The sequence below is a fragment of the Terrapene carolina genome, unplaced genomic scaffold, assembly GCF_002925995.2.
Source record: "Terrapene carolina triunguis isolate 2854851 unplaced genomic scaffold, T_m_triunguis-2.0 Scaffold58, whole genome shotgun sequence".
Taxonomy (NCBI): domain Eukaryota; kingdom Metazoa; phylum Chordata; order Testudines; family Emydidae; genus Terrapene; species Terrapene triunguis.
The window spans coordinates 64,064,810-64,081,033 of NW_020664409.1; the positions used below are offsets into that span (position 1 = coordinate 64,064,810).

At 40.5% G+C, this 16,224-nt stretch overlaps 1 protein-coding gene across 2 annotated transcripts in view; it reads right to left on the reverse strand.

The window, feature by feature from the left end:
- MRPS28 (mitochondrial ribosomal protein S28) overlaps positions 1–16,224 on the reverse strand; it is a 129,817-nt gene that overhangs the window by 68,465 nt on the left and 45,128 nt on the right. Inside the window, exon 3 of one of the 2 annotated variants that reach the window (XM_024209006.3) lies at positions 10,835–10,961. The exons of the other annotated variant lie outside the window; for it this stretch is intronic. Coding sequence (XP_024064774.1) covers positions 10,835–10,961 — 127 coding nt within the window. The remainder of the gene's footprint in view (positions 1–10,834; positions 10,962–16,224) is intronic. 2 annotated transcript variants of the gene reach the window in all.

Genomic DNA, 16,224 nt, shown 5'->3' on the forward strand with positions numbered 1-16,224 from the left:
TCCCTCGAGGCATCCCTAATCCTTGCAGTCCTGCGCTGGGCCCCTCTAATAGCCCTGCTCTCTGGCTGTTCAAATTCAGCCTCCAGGTGTTGAACCTTGGAGGTCCATGCCTGAGTGAATCTTTCACCCTTCCTTTCACAAATGTTATGGAGGGTACAGCATGTGGATATAACCGTGGGGATGTTGTCATCGACCAGGTCCAGCTTCCCATACAGACAGCGCCAGTGGCCCTTTAAACGGCCAAAAGCACACTCCACAGTCATTCTGCACCGACTCAGCCTGTTGTTGAACCGCTCCTTGCTGCTGTCATGGCTCCCTGTGTAGGGTTTCATGAGCCACGGCATTAAAGGGTAAGTGGGGTCTCCAAGGATCATAATGGGCATTTTGACTTCCCCTACGGTGATCTTCTGGTCTGGGAAGAAAGTCACAACTTGCAGCTTCCTGAACAGGCTTGTGTTCTGAAAGATGCGTGCGTCATGCACCTTTCTGGACCAGCTGCGTTAATGTCAATGAAACACCCACGGTGATCCACAAGCGCCTGAAGAACCATTGAGAAATACCCCTTCCGATTTACGTACTCGGAGGCTAGGTGGGCTGGTGCCAGAATTGGAATATGCATCCCATCTATCGCCCCCCGCAGTAGGGAAACCCATTTGTGCAAAGCCAGCCACAATGTCATGCACGTTACCCAGAGTCACGGTTCTTCTGAGCAGGATGTGATTAATGGCCCTGCAAACTTGCATCAACACGATTCCAACGGTCGACTTTCCCACTCCAAACTGGTTAGCGACCGATTGGTAGCTGTCTGGAGTTGCCAGCTTCCAGACTGCAATAGCCACCCATTTCTCCACCGGCAGGGCTGCTCTCAATCTCGTGTCCTTGTGCCGCAGGGTGGGGGCGAGCTCAGCACACAGTCCCATGAAAGTGGCTTTTCTCATCCGAAAGTTCTGCAGCCACTGCTCGTCATCCCAGACTTGCATGACGATGTGATTCCACCACTCAGTGCTTGTTTCCCGAGCCCAAAAGTGGCGTTCCACTGTGGTGATCATGTCCGTGAATGCCACAAGCAATCTCATGTTGTAAACGTTATGCGAGTCGACATCATTGTCGGACTCCTCACTGTCAGTGTGTAGCTTAAGGAGTAACTCGACTGCAATTCGTGATGTGCTGGTGAGTCCCATCAGCATATTCCTCAGCAGTTTGGGATCCATTCCCGCAGACTGAAAGGGAAGACAGAGCGCGCAGTACAAAAAACGTTGAAAGATGGCACCAAATGTGGATGGAAGCACAGAGATTGCTGGGATGCGAAGCGATGCATCATGGGGCATTGGGACAGCACCCAGAATGCCCCACACCCCTACCTCCTTCCCACAAGCCACAGCGCCAGAATAGGAAGAGGTGCTCTGTGGGATAGCTGCCCATAATGCACAGCTCCCAATGCCGCTGCAAGTGCCGCAAATGTGGCCATGCCAGTGGGCTTGCAGCTGACAGTGTGAACACACTGCAGCGCTTTCCCTGCTGCGGTCTCCGAGGGCTGGTTTAACTCACAGCGCTCTACATCTGCAAGTGTAGCCATGCCCTTAGAGGAGGCATGTACACCCGGGGGCAGATTAACCCACATCACAGCAAAGATCTTTCCAGCGAGCTGGAAGAAAATAGAAAGACAGTGACATCATCACTTGGCCTCTGACTCCCCCGCTTCCAACTCAATACCTGGAAGACCGTCTGGAAGACAAAGACTTTGAACTGGGGAAGGATGGTCCCAGACTGGAAGGCAGTCGCAGATTGTGTATTGAGGAACTAAACCTGCTTGTACTATCTGTCAGAGTGAGACATTGTTTAATTCAACTCTTGTTTAAAGTAGAAGTTTCATTTTCTTAAGGTAACTATCTCTGACCTTTATGCTTACCACTTATAATGACTTAAAATCTATCTTTCTGTAGTTAATAAACCTGTTTTATATTTTACCTATAACAGTGTGTTTTGGTTGAAGTGCTTGGGAAATCTCAGCTCAGTTTACAAAGGCTAGTGTGTGTCCATTCCTCATTGAGGGAGTGGCAAACTACTTAATGAACTTGCACTGCCCAAGGGAGCCTTGAGCAGTGTAAGATGGTACAGTTCTGGAATGCAAGGCTAGGGAGAATTGGCTGGAGCCTCTCTATTGATGATTCATGATGGCTGGGAGATCATTCATGTAACACAGTTGGGTGTGTCCCTGCCTGTGGGTGTCTGTGTAAGTGTGGGACAGAGGGCTCAGCAGTCCCACAATCCAGGTTGCACCTCAGGGACCCCCTCACAGTTACGCGCTCTTTATCAACGTGTGTGCGTGTTGCCAACTCTTGGAACTTTATTGCAAGTCTCCAGATAACTGTGTTCATACACACAGCCCCTGCTCCTGGAGCCCTGTAATTATGTGAGAAAATAATTTTCTTTTTAAAACAGATAGTTTTTACATTTAGCCTACCTGTCTGATCTATCTAAATCAGTGATGGGCAAACTGCGGCTCGCATGCGACCAGTCAGGGTAATCTGCTGGCGGGCTGCAAGACAATTTGTTTACATTATCATCCACAGGCACAGTCGCCCGCAGCTCCCAGTGGCTGCGGTTCACCATTCCCGACCAATGGGAGCTGCAGGAAGCGGCGCGGGCTGGCTGCCGCTTCCCGCAGCTCCCATTGGCTGGGAACAGTGAACCGCAGCCACTGGAAGCTGTGAGTGGCCGTACCTGCGGGCGGTCAATGTAAACAAACCGTCTCGCGGCCCGCCAGCGAATTACCCTGATGGGCCGTGTGCGGCCCGTGGGCCACAGGTTGCCCACCACTGATCTAAATTGTGACAATATTTAAAAAACGAGTCTAGACACTAACACTTTTCTTGAATTTTGGTTCAATTGTAAAGGACTAACTAGGGTGCTAAAATAACCATGTAAAAATATATCAAAGATCATAGTCTCAAAATTTTCATTTTTAAAGACTATAATCATTTGCATTTTGAAAAGACTAGTACAGAAAGCACCAAGAGATTCAAACATCAGCACTATAAAATTCTCTCAGCATGGCTAGCTTCAAAACCTCAAATCCCTAAGACATCCTGTTTTATAGTGAATATTGCTCTAAATGATCTGATTAGTCTGAGAAAGTTGATAGAGATTTGCTCTGTGGGTTAACTAGGCCCTCCTTTAATTGAGTGCAGCTATGTGCAGTGAATCACTGCAAAAAGCCACGTTCATTGACAGGTACCTTTCCCTCCCTCCCTCTTTTTCTTTTTAAGCACACAATGGCAAAGCTGGATGGGAAAATGCCTGGCTGCTTTGTTTCAGGTCTGGACAGCATCTCACTTTCCCACAACAGGTAGACACAAGCACAGAATGCTGCTGAATGCACAAGACCTTGCCAGAGGCAGAAACCACTAGTTTCTGCTCCTGTCTCAGATGAGGCCCATTTTCTACTGACCATGGCTCTTTGCCAAAGACTAATTAAGACACTTCAGAATGTCAGAGTGTTAACCCTGTACTGCTCCTATCTAGTTTGTAAGAGGCTCTATGACATGTGCTTCCATTTCCTGGAAATATTTGTGTAACCCAGACTTTATTCACACTCTGGAACTGAGTCCTCAGTGTTTTTGTGCCTCTACTTCTTCAAGTAAAGAGCAGTGACCTGAGTAGACTGTACTATATGGTTTTAGAAACCTCTCTAAAACAAATGAAGCCACTTACCTACTAAGTTGGGTATCCATTTTGATTTTTTCCTCTTTCTTTTTTTAAGGGAAAAACAATTTTTTTTATGAAGTCCAAAGTGAAGAAGATAAGCCCCCCCCTTTTTTTTTTTTAAAGAAAAGCTCTGTAAATTCTTTACCTTTTCAATGATATTTAGCAAACGTTGAAATCTCTACAGCTACCATTTATTCATGGGGTTGGGGGCACTCAAAGCACAGACTCACTCTCTCATGTAAAATAGAAAAATCAAACAGAAAACAGTATTTGCTAGACTATCAGTACTGTCTATTGGTCTTGTGCTAAGAACAACCACCACCAGACTGAATGAGGGGAAGCAGTGACAATAGTCCACATAGTTGAAAGGAAGCTCACTGTTGAGGCTAACTTGTACTGATTGTAATCTATATATTCATGGTCCACAACCCTGTTTAACTATTACATCCTGCATCTACAGTTACATCTTCTCTTATGAGAAGCAGTATAAAAAGCCACAATGTGGGGCAACACTGAGCCACCAGCTGAGTTCATTCAGCTCTGATAGTTGAAAATATCTCAATTTGAATACAAAAATGTGTGCATGTGACACAGGAAAATGTAGAAAATTGACCAAAAACTGGTCTAGGTTTTTAAAAGTTACCATAATGTACAATTCTCAGCTGACTATGTGGTCACCATCATCTTACAAACTCTAGCAATACACATCTGTCAGAGAGGCTTTAATTACTCCAGGGAAATAAACGCTGAATTTTACACAACCTAAATTAGGTACTTTGTAATCCAATCCCATTCACTTGTGCTTTCCATGTATTAGTTCCTATGGTAGGAAAAACAGAATGATTTTACAATGCCATGCCTGAACTAGCTCTAGGGGTGCAGAAGAGTAACTACGTGCTGTGTCTTCCTCTATGGAGGTAGAATATTTTACAATACCCTCAGATTTAGCTGGCACAGTACTAACAAAGATGCCAAATCCCTCCTATATCAGGGCTTCTATAAACCAGCATTTGGTGCATTCATTCCAACAAATCTAGAAAGTGTCATCTCTCTATACATTATGTTAATGTGTTCAATATTTGTTCAAACAACAAATTTTCAAACTGAAATCAATAAATGTGGCTTTGTGCTTTTTTAAGACTTGTTATTCTTTTAAAAAAGTTAGCAAAACTGGGGCTTGCATCTTTTTATACCATGCTACACTTCTCTGCCTCCTGAAATAAATGTATTAAACAAAATTTTTCTAAGAAAGTTGTCACCAAGTAGTGTTGTAAAATTAAGTTAAGCAATTGAATTCACAAACTACATTCATTTTCCAACAAACCAAATGATCATTATAGTCAACCTCTAAGACAAAAACTGCATCTGTGAGGGACTGGTCTTATTCTATAGAACTTTTGCTTTATTACTCTCCTACATTGCAGCTAGTCTCCAGCTGAAATCCACAGAAGCTATATCTCTGGATGACTGCTCTCCCACGCTGAACATCTGACACAACTTCCAGAAGCTAGAGGGTATGCCCTGGAATGTATTTTTAGTATAATAGGTAACTCGAGTTTCCCCATAAGTTCTTTTGAACTAAGAGAGACAACTTGTGCCAAGTGTAATGTGGTTCTTACACATGCCTGGGGCCTTTGTTGAAACACACCAACTAATTTCTGTTGGAACATTATTTTTATGAATCGCTTCATTTTCCTTTTAAGAAAGGTACACAAACCGAGCCCATTCGGATTATGGCCACATGGTTTCACAGTTCTGACATAATAGCAATACATTTAGGTATGACATAACCTGGCATTCCAGGTTAAGAAATAATATTATCCATTTATGAACTTTAGTATAAGGAGAAATGCTAAAAAAATATGACTGTTACATTCAATTTTTACCATGTGATACTTAATTCACAGTGTAACTAAAAAACTAACAGACCAACCAAAAAAATACTTTATAAGGATGATCTGACCCACTGTATATAAGCAGAGATGTTAAAATCTAGAGCAAATTTTCCTTTTGCAAGCACAGGTCTTTACACAGAAGGAATTTATTATGGTTAACTTTTTAAATAATGTATGCTGTTATACGATAGGTCAAGGAGAGGTTGTCAGAGTTGGTCAAAAGCATCCTGTTTTTCATTTCTTTTTAAGATAAGCATTTTAAGTATCGCTATTTCCAGGAAAGAACTAATGCGCTAGTCAGTGCTGGGTACCTTCATAATGCTTTTTTTCCATTGCTATCATTGATCTGAAGAACAACTTGCACCAACAGGATACTAATAAGTTGTTAGTTTCAGGTTAACATTGGAGCCCTCAGTGAGACTGATCCTTCTGAGAACACTAAGCCAAAATGGGGTAGTTCAATACTGCATGCACCCTCTGCTATACTTCTCCAATAAAACAAGGAGGAAGTGCATTCATTATATATGATGGAAAAGCTTGAACTCCACTGCTTTATTATGATGATTTACAGAGCAGTGCTGCATACCTTGTACACTATTCCCCCACACTTATTGATTTAATTTCCATCCGAAACCTCCCCATCTCTTTCAAGCTTCAGTCCCAAATTGGGAGTCTACGATCTTTCCAAACTAATAAACAAACTGGACAGTTCACAGTGGATAATTTTAAAGTAGATTTATTTGTATCTCCCAATTCACTTAACACACAGATGATTTCAATGTGTTTTTTTTTCCAGGCAACTTCCCTTCCAGTACCTAGTGCTACCCTTCAGAATGTCCATAATGACAAGGATGTTCACACACGTTTTAGTAACTCTGGAGGCACATCTGAGGGCACGACTCCACTTTTGTTCTTTCCTAGATGGCATCCTTATAACTAGGAATTGAAGAGAGTCATCCAGGGAAGGGGAGGCATTACCACAGACATACTGCAGCTGAGACATTACAGCATCCGCATCAGCGTAGGCACCTAAACTAGCTAGCTTTGAGGAATGCTGAGCTTGAGGAGAATCTGGTACTGTGGCAGGTGGAGCTTGTGAAAGGATAATTCCAGCCTAGAAGCCCACAGCTGACAACATCAGTTTCAGCACCAGAGGAAAAATATTGGTGCCTGTTGGACTCTGAAAAAAGCAATGAATGGGTAGGCAGATTTGGTGCTGCAGAAGAAGACCAAGAGAGATCTGGACTTACCTTTGCCTCCCACCTCACTGGCTCCTAATGAACAGAAGCAAAAAGCCAGTGAGATTGTTGATCTCTACAAGGGTGAATAGCAGCCTGAGTCTGGGGCAACGCTGATGTCTCTCTGGCCCACTCAGTAACTTGGTCCGGTTTGTGCCGGTAGAGGGACTTAAGTACTCTTTGCTTCTCTCTGTCTGAGCAAGATACTATCTCCAGCTCTGGAGTCTGAGTGTAGAAAAGGCAGTTTTCTGGCTGCAGGGGATCACGCAGTGTTTCCTGTTTTTAAGGTATTTTTTAGTTTCAGCTTTTTTAGCCATCTTGTAATGCCCCAGCCCAGCATTCCCCATTCAGTGGAGGACCAGCAACAAGGGAGGAGGATTAGAAGGAGCAGAAGACAGTAAAAAGCACAGAAAGCAAGGAAGAAAGGAAAGCTCTCACTGAAACAGAACCACATCTCAGAAGTTTATCCTCAATAAGAAATAAACAAAGGAAAACAGTTGAATTTCAGAGGCCTGTGGAAGACAGAGTACACCTCTACCCCGACATAACTGTGTCCTCGGGAGCCAAAAAATCTTACCGCGTTTTAGGTGAAACCGCGTTATATCGAACTTGCTTTGATCCACCAGAGTTGCACAGCCCCATCCCCCCGGAGCACTGCTTTACCGCGTTATATCCGAATTCGTGTTATATCGGGTCGCGTTATATCGGGGAGAGGTGTATTCCAGAGAATTACTTATTGGACAGGTCCCTGTGAGGTGAGTAAACAGCTTTTCTGCCATCATGCTTTAAGGATAATGACCTACATCTCTAGTAAGACTCAGAGGACATGCTTTTGCAGTAGGAAGTTTCATAGTTTTACCAGCTACAGTCCTTCCACAGCTATAAGGGGATCTGTCATATATTGGACCTAACATACTGCTGTACAGCACCTACTCTCCCTGTTGCATTAATTTTACTATTTCAATAACTTCATAGCATCCAGAATACTTGGCTCCGAAGAAATATTAGGATACAAATGAAGAAGAGCAGTAAAGAGTTTGTTCTCACTGAAATATGTCTTGAAAGTTGCTTAGTCCAGAAGGACACATTATTTTAACAATTTCTTAATTTATAGTCAAATGCAGGAAAGCAAGGAAAGGGAGGATGTGCTACAACTGATTTATATGCAAGTAACACTCGTGTCCATTCTATAATACACTGAAAGGAAAAGAAGTCTCCATAAAATAATTTATAGACAGAAATGTTTTATCACCCTTGCACACTAGACTTACCATTACATTTTGGGGATGCTGGCCTATTGTAATGACTTACATTTGGAAATCCTGGCAATTCAACACGAAAGGATGATAGTAATTAATAAAAGCACCACAGTGTAAAATCAATTACAACAGGTAGGGCTTGCAAAACTATTTTGCAATGAGCACTCTGGGAAGTGGGGATACAAAATATTCTGCAATCTCCACTCCCACCCCATAACAATTAAATAACTGAATCTGGAGTTGAGAATGGTTAAACCTGGAGTCATGGGAAAGCTCTGAAATGTAAGGTAGGAGAAGTATACAAACAGCTGTGGCTGGAGCTATTTTTGCTTACATGGACAAAGTATCCACCTTGTTGACCTGTCAGTCCCACTAATCCATTCTCTATTTCTAGTTAATATCATTAAAGTCCAGCGTTCAAGAGCATAGGCACAGAATAGAAAACCACATATATTTTTTTCCACGGGGCGGTAACCAGATGTCAATAGCTGCAGCTGTGACTACATAATTACCTGTTTGCATTAACGTAGACCACAGTTTAGATTTAATAGGTCAGATGACAATGCAGCAAAATGCATTTAGCCTATGATTACCCCTTTTCAAACATTCTCTCACTCGCAACTTCGACCCTGGGAACATTGCAGGCACAGACTTAGGTCAATAAGAAACATTGGCCAGCACAATAGGCCTTGCCTCAAACAGCGCTGTTGACAGACACCAGCACAAAAGAAGTGAATAGAGTCCCCCTCAGTTCTCACACAGAGCGAAGAATGAGTCAGTGTACTGCTGCTTTGGTGCTCTGTTTGTACAGTGTATACAGCTTTTGTCCTCAGTCACTGTTCTCAGCTCAATGGGGGCTAAAGAGCCTAGGAAGTGAAGGCGGAAGAATGGCTCCACACTCTCTCCTGCAGCCAACAGCATATCCATGGGCACATGACAGGTCAAATGAGAAGCCCAAAGTCACTGGTCAAATCTCTCCCAGCACCCCACTTTAAAGTAACAGCTACATTTCTGATTTAGACCCCAAGCTCGCCATATTTAGAACAGCATCTATCACTGGGATTTTGACCTGAAGCCAACATATGAGCTTTAATTAATCTACTTTATTTCCTTTCTTAAACCACTCCCGTTCCATGGTTATCCCTAGCAGTCCAATTCACTGCAGCAGTGTTGGGTACTGAAGAATCACGTCTTCATGGAACAGTGAGGTAAACTCAACTATGAATATGAATTATACTGGCTCTAAGTTATTTGAACAATTAGCTCAGAAGTGATAGAGAGCAACTTATTCAGCATTCTAAACTCCCAATATAACGAATCTTAATGCCAAAATTTATCAACAGCAAACAATCAGCTATGTGTTGATATTTCAAGGTACAAACACAAAAAGTTACATTGTACATGTATAAGTACAGCGGCAGGTATATCTATATGCACACCCACCTGTGCATATTCATATTTACATTTAACAGACATTATAGTTTAATATAGGCAAAATACTTAATACAAATTACCTTAATACCTCAAGAACCATATATAGTAAACTCGCATTTCTGTGTAAACAGTAATTATAACATTTATAGTACTATCTTTATGCTCATGTTTGAGAGACAAAGCAGCTACCTTTTAAGACAATTCTGGCCCAAAATCAAAACTGTATTACCTTTAACTGCTTCATAAATTAAATTAGATTATAAAACAATACATGCACTGTTTATTCTAAAAGGAGTGAGGTGGTTACTTGTGATTACATATTTATATTCTTATATGACTAGCATGGAGCTTGGAGTGGCTGAGAGAATAAGTTTTCATACATCTGGCCTGATTTTCCGTTCATTTGTGGGTATGCCCACTCTGGGCACTCACTATAAGCTGTGGTAGTGCACATGGCTTGAACTGGCATAGAATGTGCAATGTAGGAAAGTATTTGTATGAAAGCAGATATGTGCCTGCAAACGTACTGAGAATCTAATTTAGGAAACTTCATTCGGAATCTTAAACAGTAATTTTAAAAATACACTACCAAAAGGAATTTTGCAGTTCACCGTGTTATTTAAGACTGTTAATTACAGCTTTAGAACATTATCAGTTGGTATACTGGGTTCCTATAGAACATTATCAGTTGGTATATTGGGTTCATATAACATAGAAAAGTCCATGTATTTGAAATTTTTAACAAATAAGGAGAAAGAGAGTCAGTGCCTAGCACAACTTCTTGTATGAACTGATTAATTCACAGGGAGGAGAATCCTACAGGCCAAAGTTTCCCTTATGATCAGTAGGGAAGAGAACAGAGGAATGTAAGGCCTTGTTTGCACGAGAAAGTTGCACTGGTCTAGCTAAAGATGTTATTTTAAACCACTGCACACCTCTCTATGTGGGCACTCTTATTTTGGTTTAAGAGTGATTTATTCCTAATCAATTCCTAATTAATCTAAACTATGCCAAAATGAGTCTGATTTAAACTAAAATGAAAGTGTCCCCACCTCCTTTTGCACCGGTTTAATTAACTTAGTTAAAAATCACACCTTTAAATAAACCAGTTCAACTCTCTCATGTAGATATGCCCAAGCCTGGGTGGGGCATAGGTACATCTCAAGTATCTTGAACAATTTTCAGTTTATAATGGGCTGACATTCCCAGACAGTCCACTGCCATCTTGTATCTGGGAATCAAGTGGGAATGCTGCATCTTGCCAGGCACAGAATCACAATTTGTTTACAGAACTGTTTACCGGAAGAGAGAGCTTCATTTTGCTCTGTAGTGACTCCTTCAAGCCAATTGCCAACAGCAGTCTTGTTGTGCTCTGGAGGGAGCTAAATCCAGTACTCAGCTGTGAGAATGGATATCTGATACAGGGCCTTTGAAAGGGAACCAAAAGAGGAAGAGTGACACACAAAGGACTCCCCTGTTAGAAACATTAACTCCTTAAATAATATTAAACACAAAGTTGAACCAACAAATATTAATAAAAATCCTAAACAAAGACAATACCTTAGCAACAGATAGAATTAATTCTTGTCAAACTGAGTGTCACATCTCAGTGCAGCTTAAAGATTACCTGCACAAATTTTAAAGTAACTGGGCTTTGTGCCCGTTTTGCTTCTTTACTATCCATGGAAAGGCCTACAAATTTTGGTTGGTTTTTGCTGTTTTTTACATGCTTGTTTTTACCTTAAATATTTTTACTTTAAATATCAGTTCTGGTATTTCCTGATCTTACCAGAGGACGTTGATGTCAGATGAGCTATACTATAAACTCTCTCAACTTATTCAAAGGGATAGGGTGTTGAATCTTTCCTTAAGACATCCTTTCTCCAAATAGTTAGCTAGTCATTAAAGTTTAATAAGTGTTAAACACAAACAAAAAAATATTTTTAACCAATATGCCTAAAAATTCTTTCCCAGCTCAACTGTTACTCTTTTGGTTTTTGTAATGTCATCATTTCACTAATTCTACTGTCATAGGAACAGATCCTCAGCTGGTGGAAATCACCAGAGCACCACTGGCTTCCAAGAGGCTAAGTGGATTTGCACCAGCTGAGGATCTGGCTGACAGACTTCCAAGCTTAACAGGACCTGACTAATATCAAAAGTAAGCAATTATAAACAAAGAACCTAAAACAAAGAAAAACAAAAAACAAGCCCATACTCTTTGTGCCTTCTTGATAAAGCAAAAAGGGAAATGGCACAAGCCCATTTCTCTCCCCTCCTCTCCTCCCATTTCATGTAACCTTTAAAATACTGGATGCTTCTTTGACAATCATGTATTCATATAACTGCGAGATACCAAGTCAAGGTGTCTTGCTTACCCATTATGGTTTTAATTTCATGATAGATGTGTATCAACTTAAATTTACCAAGCAGGAACAAATGACATTTGTTTCTCATTGTACCCGAATTGGTCCTTTCCCTACGTTTATGGCAGTACTTCAGAGTTACTCACGCTAGGCTTTTATGTGCTGATGTAGGAACACCAGTGATCAAATTAGGCACTTTTCTATGTAGAACAAGTCTGCCAAGTCTCAAACCACTTCATTTAATAGACATCTTCAGAGCTTTTCAGAACAGTTCCTTCAGGATGTTTCAGGCTATTAATTCTCACCCAAGCTGGGTGGCTTGATTTTCAGTTCTTTAGATAAAAATAAAGTGTTCCAAAATGCTAACAAAAGAAAATGGAAAATTTGCTTCTCTTGACAATCAACACGTGTAACAAAGGGGGGGGGGGGAGGAGGGAAAAGCAGAATGTTGTTTTTGTTAGAAAAGCTGTTCCATTTTTGACTATCAACTTACTTCACATTTCAATGTCCATAAATCATGCCTACTTTCAGTGTGTCCCACCAAGTACTACCAGCAACTTGCATCTCTGGTGGCTGCTATCGTTTTTTAAATACTGACAGCAATATGGCAGCAGTGACCACACACAGACTGCAGTGTTGAGTAAGGTGATATTCTAATAGTACTGGGTGGCTTTTAAAACATGAAGTTTTTTTTTAAACGAATATAGCTTTCACTCACAGTAAGATTTTCCCAATGGAGCAGCAAGTCCTTTCCTTTCCCTCCCTCCCTCTCTTTTCCACAATGAAAAATCCTAAAAAGATTAGACAAGTTGTGTAAACAAAAGATACTGGTGTGGAGCATGCTGCTAGAAGTACTTTCATCCAATCAGGATAATCACCATAATCTAGTCATTGCTCTGACCTACTCATTTCCTTCAGTACCTCTGCCCCTAACTTTTGAAAATATTTCTGATGGAAAAGTCTCTGACATTATGTATAATCTGTCCCCTCCCCACCCACACAAAATTGCTCATTTCTATAATAAACCTCCACTTTCATGGGGTTTATAAATCAGCCTCAAAAATTCCCACAAGATTGAGACTTGGAAAGATCTGAGTCTAGGATGGAGTTTTCTTTACTGATATATTTGCAGGTGGAGGTAAGGGACGGGTGAATTCCTAAATTGCACATTTGCTGCAAAACACCATTTTCTGTTTGTGCTTTCAGGTGCTTAACACTTAAGCTGAGATTTTCAAAGCTGCCTAATGAGAACTGAGTGCCCCAATCCCCTAGGCCACTTTGAAAAGGTCATTCTTTAATATTCTTGTTTCTCAATATGAATTTCACATGCCCTTGTTCCATGATTGGAGCATTGCCTCTAAATATGCTGATAAAAAATTACAAAATAGGAAGGCAGTGTCAGTCCTAGAGGAGCTGAAGTGCATCTTCAGGGATTTTTCTGTGACGAGGAGGGATAGTTAAAATTACTTTTATTATGTCCCACTAAGGTCTGATCCCAAGTGGTGCTTCATGCCATAACTCTCATGGATGACTCAATTTTAGCAAATATTGATGCATGACTAAATTGAACTGCAAATGCTTTGATAGCAACTATATATGATCTTTAATTAATTCTCAATATATAACATCAATCAGGCAGACAGCCTTACCAGCCAGTACCTTCTTAATATAATAAAGCAACCTGGGAAGAACAGTCAATCATATAGTTGTGCTGGATGCGCATTTCCAAGGTTGCCAAGTCTAGCAATTATATCCTGAGTCTTTGCAATATTTAGTATTTTTCTTAAAGCCTGAACCCCAGGAATCTTATTACATGAGAACCTCAGCTTTAATTTTTTTTTTTTTTTTTTAAAGTGCCTAGCCTTCAGATTTGAGAAAAATAGCTTGAAAACGTCAACCTGAAAGACTCAGAGGCCAGAAGGGAAATAAAAGAAACCCAAAAATTATTGGCTTAAAAATCACAATTTTAAGAAAATCTCATGAGTTTTGAACATTTAGGATTGGCATCTAGGAGGGATAGCCGAGTGATTTGAGCACTGGCCTGCTAAACCCAGGGTTGTGAGTTCAATCCTTGAGGGGGCCACTTAGGGATCTGGAGCAAAAAATTGGTCCTGCTCTAGTGAAGGCAGGGGACTGGACTTGATGACCTTTCAAGGTCCCCTCCAGCTCTATAAGATAGGTATATCTCCATATATTTAAAAAAAAAAATTCCTAGAATTATAAACTTGTATGTAGAGGGTCCCTGTCATTCTTCATCTCTTTTTAGACTTCCCACTATAACTATTCCATAGGGGATAGGCTATATTTTTAAACTACATAGTAAAAATAAATAAATAATGAAATAATTATTTTTATTGTAGGATATATTCATATGGGCCCTCAGAGCATCTGTATGTATATGAAGAGTCATCATTCGTATTTCATCCAAAATAGAACCAATGCATTTTTAGTTCCAGAAACAGAAGAGTCTATTTAGCAACTCTATGTCCCTAATGTTTAAAACACCTCCAGATACAAATAGAAGTGCCCTCAGACAATTGTACACCTTTTGTATCATTACCTCCTCACCAGTCATCCAGGATTCACAAATCCTTTAAAGCACTTTCCCCCCAAATTCCTCCAAAACCATTATATCAGGCTGCACCCAAAATGGTTGGGTGGAATCTCAACTAGGTGGTTTTAATTATAGTAGTTAGAATATTTCAGTATGACAAAAATTCTCATTAAAAGTGAGTTACAAGGTTGTTGTTTTTTAATACAAAACAAAAAACAAAAAAAACCACGAGTGCCTCTGCAGACTACACATGTTGATTTAAATTACGTCTGTTCATACATTTTTAATCAGAATGTTAAAATCTATTCTCCTTCCAATTTACTTGCCAAATCCTGAGTTTAGAATTCCAGCTTCTGCAACTACGGAGGTCCAACACCTGAAACACACCAGGAAACACAGTGCTTCCTGCTCACATTAATGTTTGGGTACATTTTAGTCAAAATATTCAGATCTAATGTGCTAGCAAAATAAACCTTTTGATAAATATGAATAACCATGACGTAAGGGCAATCATGCTTTTCTGTGTGGTCACACAGTGCTTATAGACTGTGGCCCTGGATCAAAAGGAGCCAAGGACCACTTATGGACCTATTTGTTCTCCAAGAGTTGTTTCTCCAACACTCTCTCCCCCACATACAGGATGTCATGTGGCCTTACAGTGCAAAGACTGTGCTTGCACAGCCCTCACAAGCTCTCTCAATATGACAAACACTGCATTGGTGTAAAATGTCCAATTATTTCCTCCTTTCTGCCTGTGCTGCCTCAAACAGTGCCAGGAGTGAAAAGAAGTGATCTGCAGGGTAACTTGCTCTGCTGTGAGATTGATGCTAGACATGTAATAATATATATTCAATATTCATTATTGTACTGATCCATCATTAGTGCAAATCAATTGCACTTTGATCACCCATATACTGCAGTATGTTATTTCATCGACTAAAGCTTAAAGTACCAACTATCGGTTATGTAAAATTTAAGACATATTCCAAAAAATATTTACAGACCTAAAGGCTCCAGGAACTGTGGAAGTACAGTCCTTGTGTATTACTGTACCACAAAAAACAACACCTCAATTTGTGGCTGAAAATAACTATTTCAGAATGACATACAGTGGGTGACAAAAAAAGTCACAATTGTAAAGTAACCAACCAAATAATATGCTATGTGCACAGGGGAGAAAATATTATAATTTTGAAAATACACACTGCTATAAATAAAGTTAGCAGTTATTTGCTGTAGTGTACAGATTAAGTCTGCAGTCAGAGGGCTTCTCTGAAAGTATGTTATAGAAAGAAAAGATGAAATTGTTTGATAGCAGACACAGTGGCACCACATGCATTGTTTGGGCTAGGAGCTATGGTGAACTGCACTACACAGCTTTGTGAGAAAGGGAGTTCATACCACCTCCTTGGATTTAGCCTTCTTTAATTTAAACAATGACTCTTCCTTTTAAAGTTGCAATGTTGGTATGTGGGAACGGGACAACAAGACCAGCTACGCTTAACATTTCTCCCTTGAATTTGGATAACGTTTGTGATCAAGAGATGGACTGGAGTGCCAGAAAGCATGTTTGCTGATCAACAGTGGCAACCATCTCCGTCCTCTGAGGATTTTAACATGACATTCTTGCAATTTTAATCAGAGAGAGACTACATTTTTCACAGCATGGAGACTAACTGTCTGATTATGGTTTTCCTTAAAAGATGTAGAGCAAAGGAGAATCAGACTTTTTTTTTTTTTTTTTTTTTTTTTTTTTTAACTTTAGCAAAC